General features: G+C 41.1%; 1 protein-coding gene across 2 annotated transcripts in view; it reads right to left on the minus strand.

Annotated features, from left to right (window-relative positions):
* The window catches only part of SRPK2 (SRSF protein kinase 2), a 121,824-nt gene extending 105,692 nt beyond the window's left edge, over nucleotides 1-16,132 (minus strand). The window contains exons 1-2 of one of the 2 annotated variants that reach the window (XM_088134970.1): nucleotides 15,977-16,132; nucleotides 15,706-15,790 (exon numbers count right to left, since the gene is read on the minus strand). In XM_088134970.1, the coding sequence (XP_087991096.1) occupies nucleotides 15,706-15,790; nucleotides 15,977-15,992 (101 nt within the window). In that variant the 5' untranslated portion in view covers nucleotides 15,993-16,132. The remainder of the gene's footprint in view (nucleotides 1-15,705; nucleotides 15,791-15,976) is intronic. The other variant, XM_088134971.1, reaches the window with a different exon arrangement.
* Nucleotides 16,133-18,370: the final 2,238 nt, after the last annotated feature.

An 18,370-nucleotide genomic window follows, 5' to 3' on the forward strand; every position in this document is an offset into this window, starting at 1 on the left:
ACATTTAAAGAGTTGAAGTTTGACTGCTGAATTCCACATGAGCTGTATGTGATATAAATAAAGCATGTATAAGAGGAATGTTTAGGAAATGGCTCAACATCAAATAGGAAATATGACAAAGATGTGTGATGTTCCCTTCGTGTTTAATATATTTATGGACAAATGTACAAGAAATCTACACAGCGATGTTAGAGATGTGTTTGGCTGGGAATGGGAATGTGTACAGTGAGGCAAAAAAGTATTTAGTCAGCCACCAATTGTGCAAGTTCTCCCACTTAAAAAGATGAGAGAGGCCTGTAATTTTCATCATAGGTATACCTCAACTATGAGAGACAAAATGGGGGGAAAAAATCCAGAAAATCACATTGTCTGATTTTTAAAGAATTTATTTGCAAATCATGGTGGAAAATAAGTATTTGGTCACCTACAAACAAGCAAGATGTCTGGCTCTCACAGACCTGTAACTACTTCTTTAAGAGGCTCTTCTGTCCTCCACTTGTTACCTGTAGTAATGGCACCTGTTTGACCTTGTTATCAGTATAAAAGACACCTGTCCACAACATCAAACAGTCACACTCCAAACTCCACTATGCCCAAGACCAAAGAGCTGTTGAAGGACACCAGAAACAAAATTGTAGAGCTGCACCAGGCTGGGAAGACTGAATCTGCAATAGGCAAGCAGCTTGGTGTGAAGAAATCAACTGTGGGAGCAATAATTAGAAAATGGAAGACATACAAGACCACTGATAATCTCCCTCGATCTGGGGCTCCATGTAAGATCTTACCCCGTGGGGTCCAAATGATCACAAGAACGGTGAGCAAAAATCCCAGAACCACATGGGGGGACCTAGTGAATGACCTGCAGAGAGCTGGGACCAAAGTAACAAAGGCTACCATCAGTAACACACTACCCTGCCAGGGACTCAAATCCTGCAGTGCCAGACGTGTCCCCCTGCTTAAGCCAGTACATGTCCGGGCCCGTCTGAAGTTTGCTAGAGAGCATTTGGATGATCCAGAAGAGGATTGGGAGAATGTCATATGGTCAGATGAAACCAAAGTAGAATGTTTTGGTCTAAACTCAACTTGTCGTGTTTGGAGGAGAGAGAATGCTGAGTTGCATCCCAAGAACACCATACCTACTGTGAAGCATGGGGGTGGAAACATCATGCTTTGGGGCTGTTTTTCTGAAAAGCGACCAGGATGACTGATCTGTGTAAAGGAAAGAATGAATGGGGCCATGTATCGTGAGATTTTGAGTGAACACCTCCTTCCATCAGCAAGGGCGTTGAAGATGAAATGTGGCTGGGTCTTTCAGCATGACAATGATCCCAAACACCCCGCCCGGGCAACGAAGGAGTGGCTTCGTAAGAAGCATTTCAAGGTCCTGGAGTGGCCTAGCCAGTCTCCAGATCTCAACCCCATGGAAAACCTTGGGAGGGAGTTGAAAGTCCGTGTTGCTCAGCGACAGCCCCAAAACATCACTGCTCTAGAGGAGATCTGCATGGAGGAATGGGCCAAAATACCAGCAACAGTGTGTGAAAACCTTGTGAAGACTTACAGAAAACGTTTGACCTCTGTCATTGCCAACAAAGGATATATAACAAAGTATTGAGATGAACTTTTGATATTGACCAAATACTTATTTTCCACCATGATTTGCAAATAAATTCTTTAAAAATCAGACAATGTGATTTTCTGGATTTTTTTCCCCATTTTGTCTCTCATAGTTGAGGTATACCTATGATGAAAATTACAGGCCTCTCTCATCTTCTTAAGTGGGAGAACTTGCACCATTGGTGGCTGACTAAATACTTTTTTGCCCCACTGTATATACAGTACTTTTGTACACAGAGGACTGCAGGCTGAATCATTTGCAGGAAATGTTAGATTGGATGATAGAATGAGGAGTATGGTTCTGAAAATTAATGTGTCAAAAGAGCACAGTACTTGTTTGGCAAGAAAGAAAGAGTGAACAACTGCAAGCTATGCATATTTGATGAAAAAAGAGCAAGTTGATGAATTTGCATACCTTAGTAGAATGTTTACTAAAGATGGGAAAATAAGTGGTGAAATTTTAAGACATGAATTAATTAATATCCATACCATACCATAAATAATATCCTGCATTATTTTTCCAAGCTTGTTAATTAAAGGATACACCATAGAGAACTTATACCCACAACTCTGAGCCTTAGCAAAACAACTGTAGTTCAATTTATGCTGAAACCACGAGTGCATTCATAACCTGTTCACTTTAGAAGAGGCATATCTATGTTGTTTTCATTCTCCTTTCTATTTTAGTTTATTTTCTTATCTACCTAATCAAAACAAACTATCCATGGTGCTTTAGAAGAGTTATTTATATTTTGGGGTTTTTTTAAAACATAATTTAACTGCTCTCATGATTACCTCACTCCTCCATTTTCCTTACTAATAGCTTAAATTCTCTACACTTTTTTTTTTTTTTTTAACCACAGTAATCCGATTTATCACACCATTTTTCTTATAATTTTAGCCCAGTCATACATGAGTCTTTTCCTCAGTGTGGTAGTCTCCAGAGATACTGGAGTCTGATGGGAGGGGTTAGGGGAACTAATAAATAAGAATATTCTTATTTATCTTTGTATTAAGTTGTGCATCTGAATACCATATATTCTAGCTTGTTTCTCAGGTTTCCTCCTGAACTCTTGGTTAACCATCTTAGCATTATCACTCTTGAGTTTGTGTGTTTATGTAAGAAGAATCTTCATGTGTAGGCAACTTGACAGACTGCACTGCAAGAGCTTCTCAAGGAAATCCTTTCTGAACCAATTTTCTGGCTTTCACATGACCATAGTTAGTTTTTGCTATTTGGTTTGTACCATCACTTCCACCTATACTTTCCTTGTGCTGTGACACACTGCTCCAGGAGATCTCATTATTCAACTTCCTCATCTCTACTTTCTGTAGCTAATTGCATAATAGTATAGTGAACAAGCAACAACTACAGGCTTGTGAACTAACTGCTTCATTACCTGTTGTTTAACTTAAAATGGACAGTAAGTGCAGATTTTTAAACTATGGTAAGATGTGTCAGTAGAGAAACTCATTGGTCTTTTCCTACTGAAAAACCTTTTCTGAAAAGATTTAATGTTAATTTTCAGGGAGATGAATAGGGAATTTTCAGGGATGGAAAAATAGTCACACTACAGGTAGTTTTCGCTTAACAACTACTTGTTCAATGGCCCTTTGAAGTTATGATGGCACTGAACAAATGGTAGTTACGACTGTCCTCAAAGTTACAACCATCACAGTGCCCCCGCGGTCACGTGATTGCGATCTGGGCACTTGGCAACTGGCCCAGATTTAGAACTGTTGCAGTGTCCCCGCATCACATGATTGCAATTTCCAACCTTCCCTGCCAGCTTCCCATAAGCAAAGTCAATGGGGAAGCATCAGGAAGTTGGACATTTCAATCTTGTGAGGTCCTCGCTTAACAACCTGTGGTGATTTGCTTAACAGCAGCAACCAGGGACTGCCAGGATTGCCAATGCTAAACGATACAGTCATGTTATGTCGTACTTTATGATTACATCGCTTAGCAATGGAAATTCCGGTCCCAATTACCGTCATTTAGTGAGGACTACCTGTAATTGAGTAATATAATACAGCAAGTTTTGAACTTAGTTGACATATTTCTTGTTCACACAGCAGGTGAACAAGGCTAGTGTTCTTTGTAATTGCATTGCCATGGTAAACATAACCTTACTTCTTTCATAATTGTCCTTCAAGTACTTTGCAAAGGTATAGAAACCCCTGCAGAGATGCAACCAAAATCACACTGTTCACTGCTGCTACTTATGCTTTAGGCCCCACTTGTAGTCACACAGCATTGAGAATAATAACCATCCTTGAGTGCGCATTCAATGGCAAGATGTCTGAGAAGAGCCAAGAATGAAAAACATCATACTCAGTTCTCATTGGCGCATATTTGCTTTGCCAAAAATGTATTTTTCTCATTTTCTTACTCTCAACCACTCACAACATACCTATCATAAATGGCGACCTTCCATAATCTCAGGCCTTCCAATGTGTTGGATTGCATCTCTCATTATTCCCAAACAGTATGCCTATTGAGATTCATAGGCTAGTCTAACATTTTTAATAGGCAGTTGGTGACTGTTGCTGTAAACAGTTGCAGTAAAACTCTGTAGGCAGTGTCATTAGTTGTAGTCTATGCTCCTAGGCTATAGCAATTACTATTACATTTATAATAATAAGACAATTACTTTTATAAATTACATTTATTTTATTTATTGTTAAACTTGTATGCCGCCCATCTCCCCCAACGGGTGACTCTGGGCGGCTCACAATAACAAAAAAGGAAAAAACACCAATCCCTCCAACAATGGCTAAAATCCATAAATAATTAAAATAGAAACATACATTAAAAATCCTTAAAAAACCCTGTAATTTTTAGCCCTAAAACCTTCAAGATGCTGGGGGGGGGGAACCAAACCATCACCCCACCAGCCATCTCGCCCCCAGGCCTTCTGGCAGAGCCAGGATTTAACCCCTTTTCTGAAGACCATGAGGGAGGGGGCACACTGGACCTCGGGAGGCAAGATGTTCCATAGGGCGGGAGCCACAGCAGAAAAGGCCCTCTGTCTAGATCCCACCAATCAAAATTCCTTGACCGGTAGGGTCTGCAACCTGCCCCTTCTGCTGGACTGAGTGGGGCAGGCTGAAATAACCGGGGCGAGACGGTTCCTCAGATAACCTGGTCCTGTGCCATAAAGGGCTTTAAAGGTGATGACCAACACCTTGAATTGGACCCGGAAACAAACTGGCAACCAATGCAGCTCACACAACAATGGTGTTATATGTGCCCTCCTAGGGGCATTGAGAACTGTCCGCGCTGCCACATTCTGCACCAGCTGTAGCTTCCGGATACTCTTCAAGGGTAGCCCCATGCAGAGCGTGTTACAGTAGTCCAACCTGAAAGTGACCAGGGCATGAGTGACCGTGCGGAGGGCCTCCTGATCCAGGAAGGGGCGTAACTGCAAATGTAAATTACATTTATAAGAACAACTGAGTTGAAAAATAAGGATCAGCGTACCTAGCATGAACTAACAGAAAACCTAACAACCTCCCATCTGCACTTCCCAAGTATAAAAATAGCACTATTTTATTTGCAGGACCACTTCTCTTTGATTACCTCTGCCCATCCCACAAGATCTGACAAGGTGAGCATACTTCAGGTGCCCTCTGGTGGGACCATGGAGCCATGCCTTCTCAGTTGCTGTGCTTGCCCTATGGAAGAACATACTCAGAGGTTTGGATGGCCTTGGTTCTGCTGGGCCTCTTGCAAGGCTTTGGAAACCTGACTTGTCCCCTGGACATTACACTAGCCTGTTCTTTAAAATTTAAGAGAATTTGTGGCTGGCCTCAGATGTTTAATGTTTTTTATTCTTCTTTTTATTATTTTTTGTCCACTTGTTTTTAACTAATGTTAGCTGCCCAGAGTTGCAACTGTGAGTTGAGTAGCCATATAAACTAATTAAATAAATACATTTTGAAGGAAGGAAGGAAAATTAGTTACCCACAACAGTTCAGTCAATACAGACAATGCAGTTTTCAGGCACATATGTACATATGTATATGTGAATTGGGCTTATGTTGTGAGCTTGAAGAGTCCACTAGGAGTTTCCAATAAATTTTTGGGTTTAGACAGGATACATACAAGAATTCTCAGCAGAAACACATTAGCAGTGTTCTCTTCCTCTATTTGTTATTAACTAGTCTTGCAGAATTGGGAGAATAGGCAGCATAAAAATGCCTGTAAATAAACAAACAAATCCTTTCTGATCCAAGTGGCCTTTCATCACAGTTCTTACCACCAACGGTCCATAACTGTGCTGCAACTGGGTACAACATGAAGCCAAAGATACAAGGTACACAAGACAGTGCTCTATCATTTAAACTACAGATTATATGGAACAGATTTAAATACAGGTGGAACTGACTGATGATTATCTGGAGAGCATCTCTCACAGTAGTAACAACAGAACAAGAACGGGGTGGCAGCTCTGTCTCAACTGAGATAGACTAAATCCCTGTTCTAATACCAATATGTACCACATCCATAGATGGAGTTACCTCAGACTAATATACAGTGGAACCTCGGGTTACGAACGCTTCTGTTCACGAACTTTTCGGGTGATGACCAGCTCCGGCCGCAAAATTTTGCTTCAGTTCGTGAACTCCACCTTGGGTTACAAACAGGATCCGCGGCCATTTTCCCTCCCGTGACACGGTCCGCGGTCATTTTTCCGCCCCTGACACATGGTCCGCAGCCATTTTCCGCCCCTGACACGTGGTCCGTGGCCATTTTACGCCCGACATGTGGTCCGCGGCCATTTTTCCGCCCCTGACACGTGGTCCGCGGCCATTTTCCGCCCCTGACACGTGGTCCGCGGCCATTTTCCGCCCCTGACACATGGTCCCTAGCCATCTTTCCACCCCTGACATGTGATCCGCGGACATTTTTCCGCCCCTGACATGTGGTCCCCGGCCATTTTCCACCCCTAACACGTCATCGTAGGGAGGGGGACTCTCCCTCCAAGCAATAGCCACCTCCCTGTCCTCCATGCCAGAACGGATTAACGGTAATTACATTGAACCTTATGGGAAAATTTGCTTCGGGTCGCGACCAATTCAGGTCGCGACCAGAGTCACGGAACGAATTAAGTTCGTAAACCGAGGTTCCACTGTATATCAATATTTGTCTGTGTACAAGAATGAATAATTATCCCAAAATGCTTGAATGAATATAAATAGGATCCAAGCCTTTGTTGCAAGATTATAGCAAGAAGTTATCCAGCACAAATCCAGTATTTGTTGTCCACAAATCAACATTTTAAAAACAAAATTCTAAATAGTTAAAGTATTATTAGTTCCTTCTAGAATTTAGCCATTGTTAAACAGTCATTAAGATCCCTAATATGCTTTTAAAAACTGTATATCAAAACATCAATTTTGTAAGTGACAAAGTTAAAATACAGAGGAGAAAGCACTGGTTGCTCCACTTTTCCTTATCTCTGTTTCTATTTTAAGGTTAACATTTGGTTAATCCTTCGATATAGAGAAATTGGTAATACCTGACTTCCTTTCCATTTCAAAAGGGGGTAGAAAAATGCCTGAAGAAAATCCTAAACTTATTCCTAATTTAAAAGATGCAAGATATCTAATCCCTCCTTCTTTACAGTGTGATGTAAGAAGTAATTTTAATCTCATTTTCACATAATTTTCAAGTTAATATGTTTGCCACCTAGTGGTTCATTCTGATAACTGATACCCAAACAAGTACTGTATGACAACTCCAACTTCTCTCCCCTGTTCCTTCCCCTCTACACCCACTCGTCAGTAGATGAATATATCTCACTTGTGGGTATAGCATTTATCACTGCAGAATTTCAAAATGACATATTCCTTAAATATGTTTAGTTGTCAAAAGCACCATATCTGACTCCTAACAAATCCCCATATATTATAGTAGCAAAGTGACTGCCCTTGAGCTACCTACCTTCCTGGGTATGTAACATGCTTAGGTTTGGGGACTGGGAATCAGTCCCAAGCTTCAGGACACTAGCACAACATAGCTTAGCAAGGCAAGGCTTTCCAGGGACATGGAAGAGAGAAAGAAGTGGGTTTTGGCAGTCCTGAAATTTCTCCAGTGGTTGCACAGCATTAAAGACTCAGAACATTTTGTCCTGCTTGTTTTCATGTGCTGCTCTCACTTACCAACGCATCCATTTCTGTCAAAGAAAAGAATGATTTTGAAAGTCTTTTATGGTTGCAAATGAAATAAAAAACCTGTTTTGTTCTGAACACCAAACAAAGCAACCTCCCTTTACAAAGTCCCAATGGAAAGTGTTGAGTGTCCCATGTTTCAAGAGAACAAAACTTGAAACATTTCAAAAGTGGGTCATTTATTTATATCTTACCTTTTATTCTGTTCATCCTAACTTCCAAAAATATCAATCATGGGAATGTTTACTTATTGATATCAATGTTTAAACATTGTGCAAACAGTGTTTAAAATATATGCTTATTTCTGTTCAACACCATTAACCATTGGCTACTTTTTAACTTCTTTTATGCTTTGGTGCGTACATGCCATGTCAGCTATTATATCATATTCTTCCCAGGTTTGACAGGAGTCTGTAAGAGAAATATATAATTCTCAAATCCTCTTTGGATAATTTTATTGCTTTATTTACAAATATGCATACATGTATGTCTGTGTGTGTAAAAATATGTGTGTATATATACATGTGTATTGTATTTGTATTTTATATTGCTATTTCAAAGTTTATATTACCCAGATTGCTAATTTTAATCTCTTTTTTTCTTGTGCATATCTGTAGCCTCAGCAAGCCCCTTAGCATATTTGGATTTAATATTGTCTTTTAGCCAAAATTCTTTGTCTGTATGTACTTTTCCTAATTATCCTGATATTATCAATTTAGTTTTGGATATTTTGGATATCTGAATACCAATTTCCTTGTGCTGGTTAATGACTGCAATAAAGCTATCTGATTTGAGTTATTAATAGCAATGTTTAAACATAGTGCAAGCAGTGTTTGAAATATATGCTTATTTCTGTTCAATTGTTGCTTTCCTTGTTCTATATAGAAAAGTCAGATTAAAAAATAATCCGCTTAGTCAATTTTCTATAGATTGGGAGATACACAGCACTCGACACTGATAAACACAACAACTATATTTATGGCCAGAGAACAAAACATTAGGGCAGAAAAACCTCTTGGGGTTGATCCTTACAGCAGAACACTTGAAATAATGTGGAATGAAAAATGCTCAGGCAAAACGCCAAGCTTGGATCACTCAATCATATGTGTATTTAACAGCCATAGTTAAATATCACCAATATATTAGCTGCATCAGTTTGCAAAATACAAATTTAAAAGACTTATGAGTTGATCATAACTCTCTGAAAGCTTACATTATCTTTCTGAAATCTTACATTATTATTGTATTAAACAATTTGCCTAGCACACATAAATGAGTTAATGGCATTCTATGCATGCAGCTACTCAGACTGACCACTTTCTTTTTCTGAAAACACAAAAGGAAGGCAGCTATTCTACTGCCAGTACAGAAACAATTTAGCTGGCCAATTAAGAATAAACTAGTATAGTTTTCATTAATGATATAGTATAATTTGATATCATGCAGCAGTGAGCAGCAAAGCTGCCCTAATTTCTACTGATGCAAGTTTTCAAACACTTTTCAAACTTCTATTGACCAACAGCAACTCTATTTCATTCAGATTTAATCTCAGTTTGTTCACCCTTATTCAGATCATCATCAAATTCAGTCAACATTCAAGAATTTGACACTGGATGACAAAGGACAACAGAACCACATATTGGTAGCATCTTATTCCAAAGAATGGATTACTTTTATGCAATTTAATGCATACATTAAAACAGCTTCAAGGACAAAACAGCACACTGCAGGATACTAGAGTCCCCAAGAGCAGCCTATAGACATGACCCCAATATAAAAAGACAAGCAGAACTACAATACAATGCACCCAAGGTAAAGCCTCACTAGTCAGCTGGGGTTTTATCATGGAAACTAAGAGGCCCAGGAAAAAAAATAGGGCCATGCTCCCCGATTCATCTTCCTGTGAAAGTCATCCACGAAGACAACCGTAGCAGAACCATATCTTAGCCTAAAAACTACTGAAATGGCTTCAAATAATGAGTATCATCCAGATATACTGTATCATAGAGCAGAAAAGCTCTCATCTGGAAGTCATCTGCTGAGGCTTTCTGAAAGCTTACTGCCAGGGAAAAAGTTGAGCTGGAAGGATACTTAATATTTGGAACTTCTATTTTAGCCAACTAAAGGGCAAGAAGGGTTTCCTTCTCATACTGAAAATAAACAATAAGGAGATATTCTTCCATTCTTCTTTATTACAGGGAAAGACATGCTGTCATAGCAGGGGATGGGGAAAGGGGAGAATGACAGTGGACAGCAGTACATGTGAAAAAAGATCTGGGTGTCTTAATGGTTCACATGCTGAATATGAGTCAATAGTTCATGCAGCTGTAAAAAAATAAAATAAAGTAGATACAAGTAGGGAAGCAAATTTTAACTGGACATTGGGAAAAATTTCCTATCAGTAAGAGTGGATCAATATTGAAAGAGACTGCCTTAAAAAGTAGAGGATTCTAGTTTCCTGCAGGCCTTTAAAAAGAATCTGGATTGCTATTGGCCGGTGATGCTTTAGTTGTGGCTTTCTCCATTGGGTGGAGGTTCCATTATGTGATCCCCAAGGCACATTTCAAGCCTTATATTCTATACGGGAATTCTGAATCCTTCAGCAGAACATTTAAGTTCCAAGTTTGGTTTTAGTGAAATATATGCTGATTTAGTGCTTGGTGGGAGGGCTTTCAGAGCACTGTGCATTATTCTTCCTTTTCTGTTGTTATAAAATCCTCCTCAGGTATGAATTGCTGTGGCACAATCTATTCCCAGGACTTGTTGGTATTTGCTGGTTAGATAAACAGGGGTTAACTATATCAATGTGGTCCTGTCTGTATGATTACCAAGTCAGCTAATGAATTGTACTGTTTTTTGTTTTAAATAAATTTGTATATTTGGTTAGGGAATCGATAATTTTAACATGCTGTTTGTTAAGTCTTTATTTCAGACTTGCACTAAAAGATTATTGAAGCAGTTATATAGCACAAAGCTTTTCAGATTCTTGATTGAGTCATCGAAATTCTGGCTTGCACCAGAAATTTGCACAGGAAATGTCTGTTTAGCAGCCAATGCAAAAGAATAGAGAAGGGGACCATTCATATACAGCACAGTACAGCAAGAGACATAATCAGGTTAGGCTGTTCAATCAAGCATGATTCTAAAAATAAAATCTAAGAATAAAGTGCAGATTGGAAAAGGAAATCCTTCTTTAAATGGAAACCCGATTTACAATAAGAGAAATATATCTGATTTCTGATAATCAGCTTCTTAAGCCTTAAAGAAATAAGAGCTGTCAAGATATAATTCAGAAAAAAAAATTATTAGATAAAAGATAACTAAGACGTATTGACTCATTTGCTACAATTAAGCCAAACCTGGCTGCTTATTTCACTTCAGGATTACTCAAACAAGATTCACTTTTTCAACTCAGCTTCTTCAACTTGAACAAGATATACATATAAGGCAATACAATTCTAATTAAATTAAAAAAAAAACGTTATGGTGAGCTACATTTTAACTATTTTACAAATTCTAAGGTATCAATAAAACCCTACCAAATTTTGAAATAATTAAATTTTAACATTTATGTTTTGGTGGCTGAAGTCAGCAGCTACAACATGTAGTCTCCATATTTTTTATTTAAAATGCTGGTTTACATTAAACTGGACATGATATGTAGACTTTTGTGTGTTTTGAGGTTTGAAACCCTTAGTCAACATTTCAAGAGTAAAAAGCAATTGACCTACCTTTTCCCCTAAAACAGATAACAGAACCCATCGAGATAAAGAATTCTTCAGTTCCTCCACCATTTCAATAAAGTAATATCTGGTTAATACTTGCCTATTGAGCAAGGGCATGAGGCGAGCCTTTCAAATGAAGCCTCCCAATGGCAAAAGAGCTCAGGCACCAAAGCCTACCACCTCTGCCATTCAAAGTTCCTTAATCGTTACATTTCATTTCCTGAAAGTCTTGTTTCACTGCCATAGTTTAAGGGTGCCATCTCCTTTTTCAGGATTCTTCTTTTCAGGCAAGGGAGACAAAGAAGGAAATTGGGGTCAGAAATGGTAGAAGAATGTCAGGGGCGGAGATACGAAGGAGAGAAAAGGGATTCTGCATCAGAATGGACACCAGGGATTCCTGTTCTTTTCCTGGGACTAAACTCAGAAGCCACAAATGAAGAACCTCAGACAAGCCTGGGGCAAAATAAGCAAAAAAAAAATCTAAACCATCAGTAAAAGATTTAACAGTATGCAAAGGTCAGCTTTTTGTGTGACAGGTTACTTTATTTATAATCAAACACCAAAATATCAAGCACTATACAATGCAATAAAAATGCAAGGTGGGGGGGAGAGAGTAAAAAAAAGCTAGGATGTTAGTAGGCTGAATAATCATCTGGATAGAGATACATCATCCAGCAGGAGTTGCCAAAGTTAAACTCAAAGCTTTCTTATCAGAACTGAACAAAATTTGGTGACTCTCCCAGATATTTCTGACTAATTCAAACAGTCTTCTGTGCGAAACAGGAAAGATATTATAAAGATAAGCAAGGAGAAAGGTCTATGAGAGTCTACCATTGCAGTAATAAGGAGTTTTACTCCTGTCTCTTTCAGTCCAGGTCAAGGGCTCACTATTTATGTCTAAAAAGGTTCTCTTAGCTATCTTGAAAAAACTGGCTGACAGGCCATAATAATTCAAGGCAACATTTTTCTTCCAGGAGGAAGTAAATGTCTTAGCAGGATTAACTGGGCCAAAGGATCATCTGAGGTGTGTAATTCGAACCAATACTTTACTTGGAAGGTTCTCATACAAGCCTCTATAAAGGCAAGGTTGACTTCCAAATGAAAAACAGTGTTAGGTGCAAAGAGAGAAACAGGTAGAATAACTCATAAGGAATTGGACAGAATTGTTTCCAATGCTTTTTTCCCTTTATAAGAAAGCTCAGTTCTGTAAAGAGAGCCATTTTGGTATAGTGGTGAAGGCGCTGGCCTAGAAACCAGGAAACTGTGAGTTCTAGTCTCACCTTAGCCATGAAAGCCAGCTGGGTGACTTTGGGTCCGTCACTCTCTCTCAGCCCAGCCCACCTCACAGGGTTCTTGTTGTGGGGAATATAGGAGGCAGGGGTATTAGGTATATTTGCAGGCTTGAGCTGACCAAAATATTTTTTTAAAAAGGCGAGATAAAAATCTAATAACAACAACAACAACAACAACAGAGCTGAAGACTCACCACTTTGGCCTGAACAATTTTACTGTATCAGGGACAAAACTGTTGCCACTTGAAGCTAGGAAATTGGATTATAGCATTGGAAACCCTTCAGTGCTTAAAGTGTGATCCCTTTTTCCCCCAGCAGTTAATGACTGGAAGACAACTAGATATCTAAAGTCCTTGACTTGCTCAACATACATACTATTTATTTTGCAGGTTTAAGTACAGCTAGAAAACCTCTTGGTGAATAAGACCACTTCTGTTTTGGAATAATTAATGTCCATTTTTCATTCATTATAAAATCATGCTAGGGCTTACAGGTTCTACTGAAGGCTGATTTGGAACAAAGATAAATGACTGCATCCACTTCATCATCATTGAGAAGAATGGTTACAGGTTTATTGCCCAACACCAAGGATGAAACTCACTTTCAGATAGCATTAACAATGGAATTGATGTATAGAGAAGAGGAACAATTATGTACTAATTCATTTTAAAATGGGAGTAGGCCTCCAAAAGTGGCATATCTCACCTACATATGATCGTTTTCATGCAAATAATAATCAGACTAAGTAAACATAATCTACAACTGTACCTCTCAATTTATCCTACTTCCTTCCTCTGGCTATTGAATCAGTGGCTGCCTTCAAATCAATGAAGACAGTAAAAAAAGTAACACACGAATGTCTGGAATACTTTTCATGAGGTGATGCAGCATAATGCATTGAACATCTAGACCTCTTGTCTTGGATTAGCCAATGTGCAAATTTCCCCTACACTGGAATAGTAATCAAGGAGGATATCCCCAACTGTAAAGCAAGTGAAGTCTTGAGCCTTACTCCTGGACTTTATGTACTTTGTGGATATGTCCATGTAGTTTTCTTGGCAGCAATATGGAACTGGCCTGCCATTGTTTTCTTCTCGATTTTTTATTTTAGTTCTCAATCTTACCTACTGCCTAGATATTCCAAGGCAATCTCCCATTCAAATACTAACCAGGCCTGAGCCAGCTTACCTTCTTAGCCCAGATAAGGTGCTGTATGTGAGGATAAATATGAAAATCTAATTTGCCACTAGAAAATATGCAGTGATTCAATTTCTAATCCAGGGGGTTTATGAAGGAGGGGAAATATCAAACCTGAGCCCTGTCACTGATAACTTTTCTCTTTCTATCCAGAGCAACCATTGGGTTGCCAATTCTAAACCAACTGGATTCTTTTAGCACTTTTAGAAGCAGCATCACACAGAAGACACTGCAGTCCTCCAGACAAATATGTGACACTATGGCTAGACCTGACCTACCGAGGAATGAGCACAGACGGTAGAACAGCCTCAGCTGAAGAAAGATGCTCTTGGCCACTATTAAAATCTGGGCATTCAGGTCAAGGTTTGAGTCAAAAGAACTTTGCAAACTGTGACATGAGTTCTGAATGCATTTCTGTTTCTTGATATGCATTCCTAACTGAGTGAGGCCAGTTCTGTTGAATTACATGAAGGACAACAAAAAAGGACAATATTAAAGGCAAAAACCAATATCTTTAATAGAAGTCCAAAGTCTCCAGCACAATTTCCTAAAAACATCCAGGAAATAGCCTGTAGCCTAGTTCTCACTGAGATTATAAACATATGTTTTAGCTACACTGCTACAATTTGCAGCAAAGGCTCCTATCAATGAACGCTTCTCTGTAGACAAAGTAAGAACTGGAGAGAAAGAACCCTGAAAACTAACATAACAGGAAAAAAAAACTAGCTTGAATTCTTCATCTTAAGGAGGAACAAGCAATACATATAATGTCACCAAAATCATGAAGTGATACAACCCTTTACTTCAGGGACAACTAGGTCCCTGACAGTTATGCAACATTTCCATATGAAAGCTATCATATGATTAAAGTAAGCATCTTAAAACAGGTGTCGGGGAATTGGGAAATAGAGTATTAAATAAAATGGACAACAGTGTACCCTGAAAAGGAAAACTGAAACTTTCACAATTTTAAAAAAAGATATACAACAGCAGAGAGTTACTTTCACAGGCTAGTCAGTATCAACAATTTCTGACATCAACTACACTAAATGAAGCAAATGGGGGCAATTAATAGAGCACAGACCTTAAAAACTTGGATGTCTCAAGCACAGCAAGGTTCTTGGGGAGCCATCAGCAGATAATGCTTGCCCTGCTTCATTTTCCCCCACATAAACACTGGCCACATTCATAGAGCTGTTTTTCAGACTGAAAGCGCCTGGAATCAGTTCTGAGCAGCGGATGATTAAATGCTTATGGCATAAGTATCAGGAACAGCGAAAAGGGAAGCAGTTATCCATGGGTATTTGCACCTGCACACCAGGATCAGCACATCTTTGCCACGGAATATGCCACCAAACGTGCCAGAAAGAGATATTCAAGAAATCTTAAAACCCGCACCTGAGTCCTGCAGAACTCAGAGGGAAGGTGCGAGATGCCAACCATGTTTTCCGCCTGTCACAACCCCTAGGTGAACTCGGCGGTCGAAAGCATTCACACGCGGAAAGACGTGGAAAAATGTCCCATAGAAAGGGGGGGGGGGCGTTGCCAGGTTACACCCTGAAAGCTGCTGGCGGCTTCTGCCCCAGAGAAGTTTCGTGCCGTGCAAAATGGCAAGAGGGAAGCCAGCGTCACCCGGGGACGCCCCCCCGGGACAAGCCTGGCACCGCACACCACACACGCCCCGCTTCGTCCATACTCACTTCTTGTGGTGCGGGGGGTGCTTGTCCTTCCTGCCGAGCGCCGCAGGGTGCTTGGTGCGGCGCCTCCGGGCCTGCAAGGCCAGCACTGCCGGGCGTGAAGGGAAAAAAAAGAGCAGCAAAAAACCGGGTTATTAGAGCCAGGGGGCCGGGGCGCGCGCCTCCCGCTGGAAGGGAAAGCCCCCCCGACCGGCCCGGAGCCCCCGCCCGCCGGCCCGCATCCTCTGGGGACCGAACTGACCCTTCGCCAGCCCGCTGTCCCCCCCCGCGGTACCTTTCCGGGAGCTCATCGCCCTCCGGCCACCTGGACTGGCCCAGCGCCTCCAGCGCCACACGCGCGAGCCGCTCCGGCTCCTCCCCGCCGACTCCGGCCGCAGATGCCGGGCGCCAACTCAGGAGGAGCGGCGGGGCCGCCGCGCTCCCGCCTGCGCCTGCGCACTTCGGCCGAGCCGGGCGAGAGGCGGCGCCGGAGCCGGAGGGGTGGTCGCTAGGCAACCGGAAGGGCCAAGCCCCAGGGAGCGCCGCCTTTTCTCCCCGCCTGGAAGCGCCGGCTGGACTTCAGCGGTGTGACGTCACCCTCGGCGGCAGGTTAGCGGCTGCTTGGGCTGGGCGGGGTCTTTGCAGCCCTTCGGGGACCCCGTTTGTTGTTATGCGTGTCACGCTCGCGCGGCTTCACCGGCACGGCGCTCTTCAGCCCTTGGTTTTCCGGGCTGCCGGTGGGAGATTTGGGGAGCGCGTTGCAAAATAGGGGCCGGAAATTAAACAGCTACGAAGTTATCTGACACCTCTTCTTCTCTCTCTCCCAGGCCTCGTTGCATTATCCTTCCTTTCCTTTGTCCTTTTTCTGAGTCAGTTAATTCTTAATTTCATTATCATTATCATTATTATTATTAATTGCTTATCAATGAATTATTCAGCTGCAGATTAAGCTTTGCAGGGCTGCAGAGTCCCCCACCGGGGATTCGGAGGAGATCTTGGAAAAAAAAGGTAATGCTTAGGTTTGGCTTCTGCAGTGTAACAGCACCCCCACTTGAATTAATACATATATTTATGTAAAAGGTTGGGTGAGGCATATAAGCCGATGGATCTGAAAGGAAAGGTGTAATGACACAATGACCAGAGGTTTGCAGATTTAGAGTTATAGCAGGAGGATATCTCTGTGGCAGAAGCGTGCAGAATACAGGTCCTTGCTTACCAACCATTTGTTCTGCAACCATTCAAAGTTATGACTGCACTGAATAAGGAGACTTATGACCAGTCCTTGAAGTTCTGGCTATCGTGGCATCCCTGTGGTCACATTATCACCATTTGTGGCCTTAGCAGCAGGCTTCCAACAAGCAAAGTCAATGGGGAAGCCAGCAGGAAGTTGCAAGTTGTGGTCACATGATGTCGCACTTAACAGCCCGCGGTGATTTGCTTAACAACTGCAGCCGGAACTGACAAACTGCCGTTAAGTCAGGTAGGCTGACCTGATTTTTCACTTTATGACCCCATCACTTAGTGACAGAGTTGCCAGTCTCAGTTGTGCTTGGTGAGGACTACCTATATTGCAGTTCTGATATCCCCATTGGTTAACAGACCTCAGACGGTAACAGTTGCATCACTGACATCTCAGAGGCTTAGATGCTAGAGGTCCATAGCTATTCAGAGTAGGCAAGAAGTCTCATTTGGCCTGAGGGTGCTTTGACTCTGAGCAAACACGTTGGGGCCCTGGGCCGTCAGAGAGAGGATAAAGCCATAATTCAAATGGTGTGCTTGCCCCAATATTCACAGCTCATTCACTTGATTCAAATATGTACATTCACACATACGACAATCATCCCTGCTCACACCTGTGCCATACTTATGCTGCTCACACACATACACCATTTACACAAAATGCTGCACAACTCCCTCTGGTCTGACAGTGATGATCTCTCTTGGGACAGGAGGCCTTTTCTGTCACTCATACTGTAATCTCACATCTGGGCTCTTGCAATGTGCTCTCCGTGGGGCTGCCTTTGAAGACCATTCAGAAGCTCCATTGGTCCAGAATGTGGTAGCTTGAGCAGTTATGGGTGCTTCATGATCTGCCCATGTAACACCGCTACTTAGAGGCCTGCAGTGTTTACCAGTTTGCTTCCAGGTGCAGTTCATAGGGCTGGTTGTTGCCTTTGAAGCCCTTCACAGCTCAGGAAGTAGAAATGTTTGGGGAGGCATTCTCCCAATTGTTTTTTCCTGCTTGATAAGATCAGGTAGAATGGGACCTCTCCAGGTCCCTTCCCTCAGAGATTGCTGTCATCAGGGGCCTCGGAGGGAGGCCTTTTCCATCACTTTTCCCCCTTCTTTAAAACTTGGCTTTCTCAGCAGAAAGGGACAGAATTCTAGAGACAGAATTGTTATGAACTGTTTCCTTTTATAATTTGAGATTGGGTTGAAACTGAGTTATTTTATTGGCACTGAACTGTGATTTGTACTGTGATATTGCATTGTTATTCATTTTTTTTACCTTTTTTTTCAGAAATAGGTAAAAAATATATATAAATTGATCAGAGTCAAAATCAATTGGAACAGCATATAAGATAGATAGATAGATAGATAGATAGATAGATAGATAGATAGATAGATAGATAGATAGATAGATAGATAGATATAGACAATGACACCATATGGAAAAGTACTGTAGCAA

Source organism: Python bivittatus, unplaced genomic scaffold, assembly GCF_059951505.1.
Source record: "Python bivittatus isolate LINGU-HERP-01145 unplaced genomic scaffold, Pbiv_v1 ctg000120_np1212, whole genome shotgun sequence".
Lineage (NCBI taxonomy): Eukaryota > Metazoa > Chordata > Lepidosauria > Squamata > Pythonidae > Python > Python bivittatus.